This window comes from Chanodichthys erythropterus, chromosome 6 (genome assembly GCF_024489055.1).
Source record: "Chanodichthys erythropterus isolate Z2021 chromosome 6, ASM2448905v1, whole genome shotgun sequence".
NCBI lineage: Eukaryota > Metazoa > Chordata > Actinopteri > Cypriniformes > Xenocyprididae > Chanodichthys > Chanodichthys erythropterus.
Window position 1 is genome coordinate 9067540 of NC_090226.1, and position 15834 is coordinate 9083373.

At 36.5% G+C, this 15834-nt stretch overlaps 1 protein-coding gene across 1 annotated transcript in view; it reads right to left on the reverse strand.

Moving 5' to 3' along the window:
• Positions 1–15834, reverse strand: part of diaph3 (diaphanous-related formin 3) — a 332513-nt gene that overhangs the window by 234736 nt on the left and 81943 nt on the right. Inside the window, exon 5 of the mRNA XM_067387955.1 lies at positions 6871–7001. Within this exon, the coding sequence (XP_067244056.1) occupies positions 6871–7001 (131 nt within the window). The remainder of the gene's footprint in view (positions 1–6870; positions 7002–15834) is intronic.

Here is a 15834-nt window from a genome sequence, read left to right on the forward strand (position 1 = left end):
ATTCATTCGTCTCGAAAATGAAAACAGTTGGATTTGTGCCGAATGAGAAAGGTAGGCCACAGATTCACTTTAAATTAATTTGTTTTGCATCTTTTTTAGTTTTATTTCCAATAAATAAACCTGTTTCTTGCCTTGAATATAGCATTAGAAGCTGGAATGGCCTTAAAAAAGAAAAAATATTTTTTTATTCATTTTGGCTTGACGTTTATATAGCCTGAATAGTCCAACTGTTAACTTTATAGGTTTTATTGTGGAGTACATAAGTGGATAGGTAAAATAATATAGGGCAGTTTTGTTCATAATTTATGTTTACAAACATTATAAACAATGCTATGTAGGCTAGGCTACTTTTACATTTTACTTTATGTACCGATAACTTTATTATCATTATTTCTGATTGTAATAATAAAATGCAACGTATAGGCCTATGCGACTTATCTTTTTTCCTCTCAGGAATAGTCTCGGTATTTTTAACCATGCAGTAAACATTAAAATATCTTGAAAAAAATACTTTCATTTATAAACCATTGTTTTTACTTTCGTTTAATAGGTTTACATTTGGACAGAATCTTGTTATAAAAGATAATTGTAGGCCTATTGGCTAAGATGCCAAATAGCCTCTCTTTGTTTTTTAATAAATAAAATGCTGTATTATTATTATTAGTATTATTAGTAGTAGTAGCTAGGCTACATGCAAAAAATAAATAAATAAAAATAATGTTATTAAACGTTATTTTTTTCTGATCAAACAGGTTTCAGAACGTTTATAATATAGAAGGAACGCTGTAACAGAAACGTTAAAATACCGATTCAGCTCGGAGTGGAATGATTGGATTTTTTTTTTCCATTTTTAATCCCTGGTTCAAACAACCATAAAATACCGCCTACACTCTGCCTACTGACCCAATGCATAAACATTATGGAAAACGCGAAAGCCAGATGGGATTTAAACTTTGTCGACTGAAGACTTAGTTTTGGTTTGAAGATGAAAAACATACCAAAACACAATGTTCTTTCACCATTCCTGATTTCTAAAATGCACTGCAAAAATCCTGATCGGAGGATCCCTAGCATGTACTGTATGCCAAGATGATAAGTGGATAAAGGGGGTAAACATAAGAATGGAAAATATTACCATCCATCCATGCCCTGTCCTTGTTTGGGTCATTCCATTCAATACTTAACCAGTCACAGTCGGTGGAGCGCAATGAGGCCTGTTAAATCAGAACAGGTGTCTTTTCAAAATCATTTAGCATTCTGCTGTGATGGGAGGATGAACTCCTGAACTGACAAAAAAGGAGTAAAGGAGGAGTGAAAATCAATGTCACTCACAATGGCACATGCAGGTAATGGAAACATCACTCACTCGCCCAATCAGACGCCTCGCCTGAGCAGAAGAGGAAGTATGGGTATAAATTACGCCCCCTACATATCCTTGGTGTTCACACCCCATACACACGCTCACTCATCTCTCATCCCTCTCTTCCGTGGAAAGGAGGAGAGAGAGAGAGATAGAGAGAGAGCGAGAGAGAGAATGACAGTACAAATCAAACACCAGCCAAGCAAAGGATGGCCAGCCTCACCCACACAATCACAAAACTCATCAAGCTCATCATTACCAACCGCACACATACAGAAAACACACACACACACAGAGCTGCTGCAAAACGGTGTTCATTTCATCCTAGTGACAACAGAATGTCTACCTGAAATTAAAACTAAACTTAGAACTGTCTAACTGGAAAGGACCATCTCAACTCTACAAGTAAAACAGCAAACAGGATGATGCATAAAACAAAGAGCATTTATCAAAATGTCATCAGCATTCAGTTTAAATCAGTATGATTGATGTGTTTAATCTATCGCTAAAAAGAATCCTAGATATCATGCTGCACTCTGAAGAAAAACAATGGTAGAATTTATTTATTAAAAATACCATGTATGATGTTTGTTATCCTTCAAGTCTGAGCAGATTCCCAAGAGTACATCATCTAATTCTTTTGACATGAAGGACCTCGTACTTCAGCTGACAGATTCAAACATTGACAGGTACAATTGTCACTTTTTGGGGCGCAAGTTAAATGCTCAATTTGACTTGAACATTCCCTCGATCACATGAGACCAGTTTTCTGGTTTGTAATGTAAGGCAGTTGATAGAATCTAAAATAAAGTATATATTAAAAAAAAAAATGTTTTGTCTTTGGTTGGTTACATCTCTCAGGCCTCCAGAGCGATGTATACACATACATATAATATGTTAATTACGTAAAGGAACTATAGGTGCGGTAAAATTTACAGTTGCTCAGTAAAATTTTGCAGGTGAAACAGTTCCCCCATGCATTGTTCAAGTTGGTCAGGTTAATTAGCCACATTGACAGCTGCTTGGTTTAACTACTGGCAATGGACAGTGGACCTTTTTAGGACCAAGAAATTTTGCCAAAAAGTTGCTAATGTGACCGCAACTTAAATGCACAAAACTTTTACAGCCTCTATTAATCTATGTTAACTGAAAATGTCTACATGCACTACTATATTTTCCACATTTTTAGATGTATACTATATATATAATATATATATACATATATACAATATTATATTATATATATGTATATATATACACATATACATATATACACATACACATACACATACATACACACACACACACATATACATATTATATATATATATATATATATATATATATATATATATATATATATATATATATATATATATATACATATTATATATACATATATATATACATATATATATACATATATATATACACATACACACATATATATACATACACACATATATATTAGTGATCGACCGATATTGATTTTTTATAACCGATACCGATTATTTGCATGTTTATGTACCCGATAACCGATATGCAGAACCGATATTTATTTACTGTTATACTTCTGTTTTTGACAATTATTACAACACAAATGAGCTGAACAAACCATTTTATTTATAACAATCACTCCCTCCTTGCATACAAAAAAAAAAACTTTATATTTATACACAAATAAATAGAGGGGTCTGAGTCCAAAAAATTAAAGTGCAATTAACTAAATAATGGTTATGTAGTAAATCAATTGATTATATAAATCTAGGGTGTTTAAACGAGATAATCTTGTCAAAAATTTCATGCAGTGGCCGTGCTTAAGGCTTCCTGATCATCAACCCATTCAGGTGCTGAGCAATATGAACGAACTTTTTTTTTCCGAGACTATATAAAGTTAAACAGCACTTGTCAGTTGGCATTTTATGATCTAAATTTAATCTAACGTTAAATCATGAAATGCCAATTGACAAAGTGCTGTTTGACTATAACTTAATCAACCGCGATCGCGCATGTAGATAATAAATAATTAATTTCCACAAAGCGGTAGGCTACATTTATATGTGTATTAGCGAAAAAAATGTTATGTAGTAAATGATAATATAATCTAGGGTGTTTAAACAAGATAATCTTGTCAAAAGTTTCATTCAGTGGCCGTGCTTAAGCCTCCTGATCATCCGTCAGTTGCTAAGCAATATGAACGAACTTTTTCTTCTAGACTAATGGTGAGCAAATACAACAGATAGAGAATTAAATTCAGCGCTTTTATTTTCAACATGCACTCATTCATGTCTGTTTTTATTGGGGCAGGACATGACGAATTACACTACGTGACTCAATGAGTTCGTCTCAATTGTTTAGAAACAAGCTGCATAAATTAACTATATCAGGAATTTATGTCTCAGATCTCATTTGTGCATATCTGTTATGTTAAATAAAGTTGATTAATTAAAGCAAACCAAGTAGAACATATACTTTACCTGTGCACTGAGTTGTTGACTGATCTCCTCAGACGCCCGGGCTGCAATGGCGGAAATCTCAAAACGGCCACAAGATGGCGCCATAAAATCGGCGAATCCGATATTACAAAACCGATACCCGATTATGGAAAAAATGCTTAAATATCGGGAAAAATATCGGTAAACAGATATATCGGTTGATCACTAATATATATACACACACACACATATATACATATACACACATATATACATATATACATATACACACATATACACATACATATATATACACATACATATATATACACATACATATACATATACATATACATATATACATATACATATATATATATATACATATACATATACATATATATATATATACATATACATATACATACACATATATATATATATATATATATATATATATATATATATATATATATATATATATATATACATATACATATACACATATATATATATATATATATATATATATATATATATATATATATATATATATATATATATATATATGTATATATATATATATAAAAACATGATTGTATTATGAGCAAACATGAATTAACAATAAACAGTATATTTATAAATTAACATTAGCCTAGATTTATCTTTTGTGTGGAAAAAAAAATAGCCGATACATAATGCATTAGCTAATTGAATTTTATTGTAATTTGATGCTTTATTGTAATTTTATTGTGAAGTATTTTAAACTGTGTTGCAACCAATGCTCCAATCTAGTGATAATTCTGGTATAAAAAAAGAAATGTTGGGGGAAAAGCTTGATATCTCCAGGCATACCAATGCCAACAAGTCAATGCCAATATGGTCGCTAATCTACTGTGCATACCTTGGTCAAAATTAACAGTAAGAAGCATCAATTTATCTTAGAATGAGGGTGTTTTCTCAGCCTCTAAAAGAAAAGAAAAGAAGAAGGTGGCATACATGGCAAAATAACTTCCAATGTGGTCCAATATCAGCCTTGACTGCATGTGAATATCAATATCCAGACGTTCCAACAGGGAATCGCTGAGAGGAAAAAAATTGTACTCTCCTAAATTGTACTCTCTTACAATAAAATACCATATGTCTGTTTTTATTAGGGAATTGTCATGGCCTTCTCTCTCTTGCTTCTCATTGAAAAGCAGGGAAGATAGAAGATCACAGTAATTAGGCTACATGGATCAGTCATGTCTTTTAGAAGAATTACTCTCTACATTCCCTCCCTACTGTGAAATACTCATCAAGGTCCTCCCAACCTAAATCTAGTCTTAATGAACAAAAAACCAGAGTGTCTAAATGTTGTGCATTTCCACATTGTTGAGCATTTGCACTCAATGAACCTTTTTAACAATGAATCAACATTTACTAAAGTCTTTCCTTCCTCACACTTATCTTGGTTTTATTCATCCCAACAACTGTGACCTATAAGAATAAAACACTGCAGGCTTTCATCAACATAGCTGAATAAAACAGCTTTGTGTCATACTCTAGCCAGACAATGCCAAAAATACAAATTAAAAAAAGATTGAATTGTTTGGAGAAGTTTTAACCTTGTGCAAGAACAAATGATAAGGTGCCAGGTGTGAGAAATGTTCGGGCTAGACTCTCTACGCAAGGTCGGCCATTGCTCTCCGATTGTGGATCATTCCACCAGCGACGTTCATGGCCATAACAAACAGCTGCATGTGCCAGAACGATGTTCGGGGTGCTAATAGAAATCATGACATTTCATGAATTATGCCAATAAAGAATGCAGCGCTGATGAAAACAGTTTAACACTGACTCTCCTGCTCGAACGTGCTCTCGTCTTTCCCTCTCTCTTCTCCTTCATCATCACAGATGAGGTTTATTTTTGCATCCATAGTCTTTGAAATTGGACACACTGCTTAGTGCGGTCTGTCAAATTAACTTTAACTGCCTGTAATAACTTTATCTGCACGCACACACCGGGCTCTCTATCCCACTTATCTATTGGATTTTTTGTGATCGGAATTAGGAAAATGTTTCAGATGAAAAGGACACGGGACAAAAATGAATGTCCTAAAGCAACGCACTTATGGTGCTTCTAGGGTCATGCTCTTAGATGAATTAGACAATGTCTTGTTATGAGTCTGTGCTCAGAATACAAAGCAAATGATTTTGGTGCCCCAAGCATTCCATAGCTTTAAAAAAAAAAAAAAAAAAAAAAAAAAAAAAAAAAAATTTCACTTATTTGCTAGTATTTGTATTCTTTTTTTGAAAGATCTATTTAAAAAAAGCTCAGTCTTTGAAAACTATAAAAGCCACAAAACAAAATAAAAAGGATATCCAAGGACAACAGAATGACATCAACAGTCACAACACCATGAAAATAAAATATGCATTTCCTCCCCTGTCAAACTTTTTCTCCTGTAGACTTCTAACTATAGCCTGCAGCATTGTGTCTCCCAGTGTGAACTGCATTTAAAACTATGCTGTTAAAATAGAGCAGTTTTAATGGTCACAAAAAAGTAAAGCGTATTCAAAAAACTATTCACAAATTGTTTATCATCTTCACCCTCCTGGAGAGGCCCCTCTGTCAAGTTTGCAGTACAAATGCAGGCAAACAGCAGGAGAGCTCGTCGCAAAAGGCATCAAACAATTAAGAGGTAGGAGGGAAAACCTAGGGCGACGTGGCAATAGGTAATACATATTAATAAATGTGATATCACAGAGCACTCTGCTGAGTTACACACCGTCGGGCAAATGTCGGAGGTCAGATGTGGTAGGTGGCCAGGTTGGATAGTTCAGTGTGTGTTTGAGTATTCAGCAGGCTGCAATATCAAGCTGGCGTGTCAAGTTTGCGATGTAAGAAAGCATTTGCAGATGCATTTCGCTTGGAAAATTGTTTGTGCAACCTGTGCAGGTTTCCACAGAAGAAACAGCAGCTAAAATATCCTGCTAAATTACATGTCAGAGACAAAGAAGAAATCTTTGATGCAAGGAAACTTAATCAGTATATATACATTTAAATGCTACAAAACTCCTTTAGGTGAGTACCTGACTGGGTTGCTTGTGAGTGACACTCTGAGGGAGTCCAGACAAGCAAACAGTCTCTCGTCGGTGGCGCCACCTTTCAGCTCATTCAGAAACTCCTGAGGAGAGATTTGACTGCTGCTCCTCAAACTACCCTGTCAGAGAACAAAGGAGAGAAAATACAATTAGATGGTCACAAACATTGCCAAACTGTTTTGTAGATTTCAGTTTTTCCCTATTTAAGTAGACTGGAGCTCTACTAGCATGATTGGAAACTGCTGCCAAACTGCTGCAGAGTAAACTTGCCTTAAAAGAAGATTACATTATGGTTTTTACAAATTTAAAGGCTCAACTTGTGCTGTTTGAGAATATGTCCTATATAAAAATTACAATGAATGAACAACAAATGTCTTCTTAATTCTTAAGTTTTGATAAGAAAATATATTTGTGACATACAAATAATACTAAACCTCATTTTCAGACTATTGATTATTGATCATCTTAATTAAAACTTCTTTTATTAGTCTGAAAGGCTTTTATTTTTGGAGAAGCCAGCCAATAAACATGCCAAAAAGTGTCTGTCGCTTGCCAAATTTGAGATCAAGAGCTCCTAGAATTGACAAACAAAAAAATCCACAAAGACTTCTGCCTGTTCAATTACTGACATAACAAAACTGCAATTACTAGAAATTAGTTGGCAAAACTTGTACTACACAATAAAAAAAGACAAAAAAATCAAATGCAAATAAATATTGCACATTACAAAATGAACATTAGTGAACATTCGTATTCTAATGTTTTGTGTATTGAACAATGTGGTGGGGAAAAGGAAAACAAGGAGGAGGAGGAAGAGGAGAATGAGATGGAGAAGGAGGAGGAGGAGAAGTAAAAGGAAGAGGAGTAGGAGGAGGAGGAGGAGAAGGAGAAGAAGAACAACATCATCATCATCAAAAACCACAGGAAGAAAAACAAGAGCAAACATCTGTAAACCTCCATACCTATCAATGTCGTTTAACAATGTCGTTTAACATCATGTGACACATAGATCTAACAGAGACACTGATATTTTGTTTTATTCTATTTTTGTCGTCGTTTTTTTTAGGCTCTTGATGACGTGTGTTAATGTGAAAAATGATTATGTGTGATTTATCTCTCTGATTTCTTCTCCCTGAAGATGGATGATTTTGAATGCTTCCACATATTTCTACATTTTTCAAGTAATCTTGCACACAATGGCTGGGTGATACACTGGTAGTGAATACTCAATATACTCGAATATATGTCACCAGTAGGTCTGCACGGTTAGATTAATTTAAGGTCAATACAATACTGATATTTCAAAATCAAGGTCAATCACAAAGAAACCCTTTGGGACATTTCACATGCATTAAGGCTTATAGGAACACTAAAGAACACAAACTAGTAAAAACCATGCAGCGTCACACACACACATCAGATATGCATTCAAAAACAAGAGATATACAAATACTAGCTTCAAAATAGATTATTATTATAGACTGCTTTAAAAGGTTTGTTTAGGTTAGTAATGCAAATCACTAATAGTTAAGTAGTTGGAGAAAAAAACAACAATACTGCAATTGCAGGATAAATAGTCATTAATTTTACATCAAGTACAGTAGGTGTGTGACAAGATCTTGTGTCACGAGATCTCGCGAGTAGGGCTGCAACAACGAATCGATAAAATCGATAAAATTCGATTATTAAAAGAGTTGGCAACGAATTTCATTATCGATTCATTGTGTCGCGCGACTATAACGCCTCTCAATGAGACGCAGAGATGTTTGAGTATATAAAAGCGCGGTTGGGCGCGAAGCAGAGCGGAGTAAAAATAAATAAATAAATAGCAGAGCGGAGGTAGAGGAAAGACCATCGGAGAGACCCGTAACGTTGTTCTGAACAGGCGCGCCGTTGGCACGGGGGACGGGGGAGTCAGGACCCCCGCAGTTTTGAAAAGACAGAAATCGACCCCCGCACTTTTGATACGGGCTGCTTCAATCAGTCACACTATATCATCTCTTGGCTTTGGATATTTTCTTTCAAACGAGACCATTTTCACGTTTCTGTGATCTTTCGTTCATAAATAATCAACTGTTTTGTCGCTGATGTGAACAGGAAATGCGCTCTCAAACGAGAAACACGCGATCTCCAAACAATCGATCAAAGCGTGCTAACGTTTTAGGACAGGTCGATGGTATATAAATCATGCCCGAACGTTAGCGTTTGTCAATCAAGCAAAACCGTCCATTCAGAAACCGAGAATTTGACCACTTGTCAAGGTAAGGAGGCTGATCTCTCAGGTTGACGCGCGAGCTTGACTGAAGTTTTCGTGAGGATTTAAGGTTTATGGACTGTTTTGATTTTGGTAATTACATCTAGAAAGATAAAAGCATTGATGGCATCTATAAAATAGATATCTGAAAGCGAAACGAAACAACTCGTCCAGTGAGGAGGACGCACGAGAGGAGACCTGCGCGTTTAATTGGTATGTACTGTAATACTGCATTTACAATGCTTATCAGTGGCATACACTTTGATCGCGAAAGTGAAAATCCAAAAGACTATGACTAAAACTAAATCAAAATTTGCTGTCAAAATTAACACTGATCTGTTGTCATGTATTTATTCTGTGCTTTGTCCATATCGGTTATTGTTGACAAATATATATTTTGTTTGTTGTACTTAAAATTTAATTTTAAAGTTTTTTATAGCACTTGGTCATCTTAAGCTAAACAAAAATATACATCTTTTTGTGCACTTTATTTAAAAAAAAAAAAAAACTATATCTGGCAGATATAAAGCATACATGTGTATGTTATTTGTGTTAGTCCATTTGTTTTTTTGTTTTTTATTACTTTAACAGCTCAGGGATGTTAAAAGAGCAACCTGTTTTTGCACGTTCTGAGGATTTTTTGCACTGTGAATTTGCAGTCATTTCTGTTTTTGAATAAAAGGTTGGAAATTAACCTGGAAATTATAGTGTTTTGGAGAGAAGAGAGATACAGAACTAAAAATACCATTACCTTTCAAAGGATCCTAATGCTAGGAATATGGTTATTTATTTTCAACATTGTGTATGTCTCAGTTGAGCATTATTTATTTGTATTCGGTACATTTCACTGTGAATTTTTTGTTAAATCAATTGCATTTCAGCACAGGCTTTGCAAACAGACTTTTACGATATGGACTCGACAGTAATGCGACAACATGTAAGTAACTGTTCATTCTAATGACTAATCTGATATGTAATGATTCATGTACAGTCAGAAGTTCTTTGTCTATGTGTCAGTATAACAAACCAATGACTAAATGTTCAACTTCACATTGATTCTCTTAGGATGAAAATAATCTGTTATTTAAACTGTTAAATTATATATAGAAAGCAAATGAAAGAACGCTCCCTTTATAATTGCTGGAGCTGTCAATCAAACAGTGCGAGTTTATCAAAATGACTTCTGGACTCAAACCAAAACTCACGTTTTATTCAAAGAATCTCTTAGGTTACATTGCGTTTGCAGTGTTAGTTATGATGAAAGCATTCATTAGTGTACAGAAAATGCAGTTGCAATGACGAGATCACTGTTTTCATGCGCTCAAAATGTCTGTGATCGGATGTTCATCACTGCAACCTTTCATGCCATGATCTAAATTTAATGCCATAGATCTAAATGCAATGCTATAATCATCACTTTTCACAATTAGTTAACGTTAAGAGCTATAATAGTAAAAATGTACTGCGTTTTCGAGAGAGTAATACATTGCTATTTCATATGTTAGCCAATCACAGCAGTGGGTGTTTACAATGAAGTCTCACAGCAGACACACCCCTTAAAACAGAGCTTTCAAATAATAGGGCTAAAATCAGGGTAGGGAATATGCCTTTTATTTCAACATTATGACAATATTTTGATGTAAAGAGCATTCTAACATTATAAGTGCACACCAGGAAACATTATGAAACAATAAAACAATGCAGTTCATGACCCCTTTAAAGAATGCGGGAGTCCATTTGTGCTGAAGGCTGAGATATTTTCTCTGCTTGCGGTGCGTTGGTCACGCTTGTCAGGAAAGTGAGGGAGAGAACACACAAACACAGATTTATCGAATCATGCATCATTAATAGCTGTTGGCTTTCGCAATATAGTACAACTGCGTTCATATCAGCAAGCAAACTGCACCCGTACACCATACCACCCTTTTTACACAGACTCAGGTACGGTTCGCGAGTGAGCACCAGAGTTCGGAAAACAGCGTTCACATAATCCAAACGAACAAAATTCTGACATCAATCGATCCCGGGTGTGAAAGCAACCTTAGTCATTGTGCTTTTCTGTACTGCCATTTAGCCATAAAGGATACTTATCGCAATTACCTATACATTCATACTATTCACAATTGTTTAGTTCATACTACTCAGAGTTTTTCTCCACACAGGGGGGATCAAAATATATTTAAGACCTGAAGGGAAAGTGCTGGCTGCTTTGAACGTACAAGCATCAGGACATACACAGAGTGGGTGAGAGTAATTCAGGCTAGTCAAATATTGAGGAAGGGCAGAGCAAAATTTTTGGTTGTCTTTCGACCGAGACATGCAGCATGCTGACTTTGACCAACTTCAGAGAACTCACGCTGACCAGACAACCAAGTGATCTGTGCATTCAGCTACCATTACACACATCTGTCAGAAGTCTCTTTGTGTAAATAATTCAGTTTTTCGTGCTTAATCTCTTGTACACTCTGTCCTCTACATATACAGGTGCTGGTCATATAATTAGAATATCATCAAAAAGTTGATTTATTTCACTAATTCCATTCAAAAAGTCAAACTTGTATAGTATATTCATTCATTACACACAGACTGATATATTTCAAATGTTTATTTCTTTTAATTTTGATGATTATAACTGACAACTAAGGAAAATCCCAAATTCAGGATCTCTGAAAATTAGAATATTGTGAAAAGGTTCAATATTGAAGACACCTGGTGCCACACTCTAATCAGCTAATTAACTCAAAACACCTGCAAAGATCTTTAAATGGTCTCTCAGTCTAGTAGGCTACACAATCATGGGGAAGACTGCTGACTTGACAGTTGTCCAAAAGATGACCATTGACACCTTGCACAAGGAGGGCAAGACACAAAAGGTCAGTGCAAAAGAGGCTGGCTGTTCACAGAGCTCTGTGTCCAAGCACATTAATAGAGAAGCGAAGGGAAGGAAAAGATGTGGTAGAAAAAAAGTGTACAAGCAATAGGGATAACCGCACCCTGGAGAGGACTGTGAAACAAAACCCATTCAAAAATGTGGGGGAGATTCACAAAGAGTGGACTGCAGCTGGGGTCAGTGCTTCAAGAACCACTACACACAGATGTATGCAAGACATGGGTTTCAGCTGTCGCATTCCTTGTGTCAAGCCACTCTTGAACAACAGACAGCGTCAGAAGCGTCTCGCCTGGGCTAAAGACAAAAAGGACTGGACTGCTGCTGAGTGGTCCTAAGTTATGTTCTCTGATGAAAGTAAATTTTGCATTTCCTTTGGAAATCAGGGTCCCAGAGTCTGGAGGAAGAGAGGAGAGGCACACAATCCACGTTGCTTGAGGTCCAGTGTAAAGTTTCCACAGTCAGTGGTTTGGGGTGCCATGTCATCTGCTGGTGTTGGTCCACTGTGTTTTCTGAGGTCCAACGTCAACGCAGCCGTATACCAGGAAGTTTTAGAGCACTTCATGCTTCTTGCTGCTGACCAACTTTATTGAGATGAAGATTTAATTTTCCAACAGGACGTGGCACCTGTACACAGTGCCAAAGCTACCAGTACCTGGTTTAAGGACCATGGTATCCCTGTTCTTAATTGGCCAGCAAATTCGCCTGACCTTAACCCCATAGAAAATCTATGGGGTATTGTTAAGAGGAAGATGCGTTTTGCCAGACCCAACAATGCAGAAGAGCTGAAGGCCACTATTAGAGCAACCTGGGCTCTCATAACACCTGAGCAGTGCCACAGACTGATCAACTCTATGCCACGCCGCATTGCTGCAGTAATTCAGGCAAAAGGAGCCCCAACTAAGTATTGAGTGCTGTACATGCTCATACTTTTCATGTTCATACTTTTAAGTTGGCCAAGATTTCTAAAAATCCTGTCTTTGTATTGGTCTTAAGTAATATTCAAATTTTCTGAGATACTGAATTTGGGATTTTCCTTAGTTGTCAGTTATAATCATCAAAATTAAAAGAAATAAAAATTTAAAATATATCAGTCTGTATGTAATGAATGAATATAATAGGGTTGGGCGATGTGCCCTAAATTGGTAGTTGACGATGTTTACAGTAAGGGTGCTTTCACATTAGCACTTTTGGTGCGCACCCGGGTTCGATTGACGTCAGAGTTCGGTACGTTTGGATGATGTGAACACAGTCTTCTGAACTCGGGTGTGCACCCGCGAACCGTACCCGAGTCCACTTAAAAAGGGTGGTCTGGGGTGCGGTTCAAGTGAACTCCGGTACGGTTCGCTTCTGATATGAATGCAAACGTCCCAAATTGTGGAAGTGAACCGCTATTAATGCCGTATAATTTGATAAAAATGTGTGTTTGTGTGTTTGTTTCACTCACTTTCCCGACGAGCGTGACGGACATGCTGCCAACAGAGAGCTGTAGCGTAGCTTTTCTCATTGCTGCTCGCCTTCAGCATTCTACATTCACGGCAGATAGACGCAAGAGCCGTTGTGAACAAAACCAACGGTTCAAAAACAAAAATATAAAAGTGAGGAGAGCAACATTATGCATTTTGCCGCCTTCTCCTGTGCCATCGTTACGAAGCAACATAGTAAACAGCTGCTGGTTTGATGACGCAAACGAACCGCGGTTCGGACCCAAATAATATAATGTGAACACAGTCCAGTGGGCGCAGGGGGAGGGGGGAGCAATCGAACTCGGGTTCAGTCCAGGCAATCGAACCAAGTGTGAAAGCACCCTAAAACATCGTGATGGACGATGATATCGTCGGGGGTGGGGGGGTGTATTTTAATTTTTCGTTATTATATTATTCATTATTTTACTTTATTTATCCCTTTGACATGTACGATCACACCGGTGTGATTAGAACGTTCAGTGCAGTGCATAACGTGATCAATTGCCAAATTCAAATGTGCGCGTCCATCTCTAAACCAGAGATGGACGCGCGCAGCACTTTTCATATATCACAAAAAATGCAGTGTTTTCAACCACATAATGTTTATTTTAGGTTTCGGATGTTTAAATACATATAAGATGTTGTGAATCCAACAGAACCTGCGGCACAAACTAACATGGCGACGCCCATAACATGTATAGCTCAGCTAATGCAATCATTATAAAGTTGTTTAAACAGCAAAACACATCCACTTTCACATATTTGACAATCGGAATATCAGATATTTCATGTTATAGTTAACAAATTAGTGAATAGTTGAATAAAAAAGGAAAACTGAAATAAAAGCAGATCATCAGTCATACAGCGCTGCAGTGTGTGACATGACAAGCAATGACGCTTCACCATGGAAACAATAAAGTGATACGTTCTAAATAAACTCACGCTGGGGGGTCAGCCAGAACATTTTAAACTTACGTGCGAAAGGGTTATTTTATTTCCCAACTAATGACTCATCCGGGCTTTCCAATAGGTTGCACGTGAGGGGAATAAAAGGGGCGGAGCGGGGCGGGGGCGTGGCATCACGATGGTGTCTCTCCATCGTGATGTTGGTCAGCCATCACGATGGACGATCACAACCCTAGAATATAATATGCAAGTTTCACTTTTTGAATGGAATTAGTGAAATAAATCAGGTTTTTGATGATACTCTAATTATATGACGGGCACCTGTACAGTAGTGCTCAAAATTATTCATACCCTTGGTAAATATGACCAAAGAAGGCTGTGAAAATAAATCTGCATCATTAATACTTTTGATCTTTTTAAAAAATCTACAAAAATCCAGCCTTTCATTGGAGAATAATAATTTTGAATGGGGGAAAATCTCATTATGAGAGAAATGTTTTTCTCTAATACATACTGCTCACAATTAATCATACCCTTTTATTCAATACGTTTTGCAACCTCCTTTTCCCAAGATTTTCCCCCCATTTAAAAGTATTATTCTCCATTGAAAGGTTGGATTTTTGTAGATTTATTTTCACAGCCTTCTTTGGTCTTATTTACCAAGGGTATGAATAATTTTGAGCGCAACTGTATATTTTCATTTTCTAACGAGCAATTGTTGATTCTTGTAGCCAAGACACAAACATTGCCAGTGGGAGACAGACATGGTCCACAGCAGCAGGTCATTACACCACAGGAACAGCCCTCCTTACCCTATCCATAGTGCATTGGGCCTGTGGGCTGCTGCCCTGACTGTCCCCTCCACAGGAGACGGAGGTCTTAATCATCACATACAAGAGATACAGCTGCTTCCAGTGAAAGACTCTCCGCCCATTCCTTGTTCTCCCTTTTTACTATTCTGTCCTTCCTTTATAGTTCTCCCTTTATCACCATGGTGACTGCTTTTTGTGACTTGAGGGAAGCAAAAATTGGCTTTTTGCTTCATTTCCACTCAATAGCTGAATCTTCAGCAAATCAGAGGCAAAATATCAACCCCACACAACATATTTGGGATTTCAGAAAAGATTTGTTATTTTTTAAGTTTTCGTTTACCACTACAGAACAATCTTGTCTGGGCTACTTCATATATAATGAGCATTTCCTTGAGTGCTGAGTGTTAACTCCCCTTAATAAAAAATAAATAACACTAAAAATCTCAGACAACAAAAGATAAAAGTGTTGGATAAGGGCGATGCTCACTCAGGATCAAGCCTGCTCTTTGAAACCTGCATTATCCAAACAAATCTTTACACATGAATATGGCTTGCAGCGGCAACATCAAACAAAGAAACTTTCACATTAAGCAGCCAAGTCATGATCTCACAGCAGAAGCTCCAATC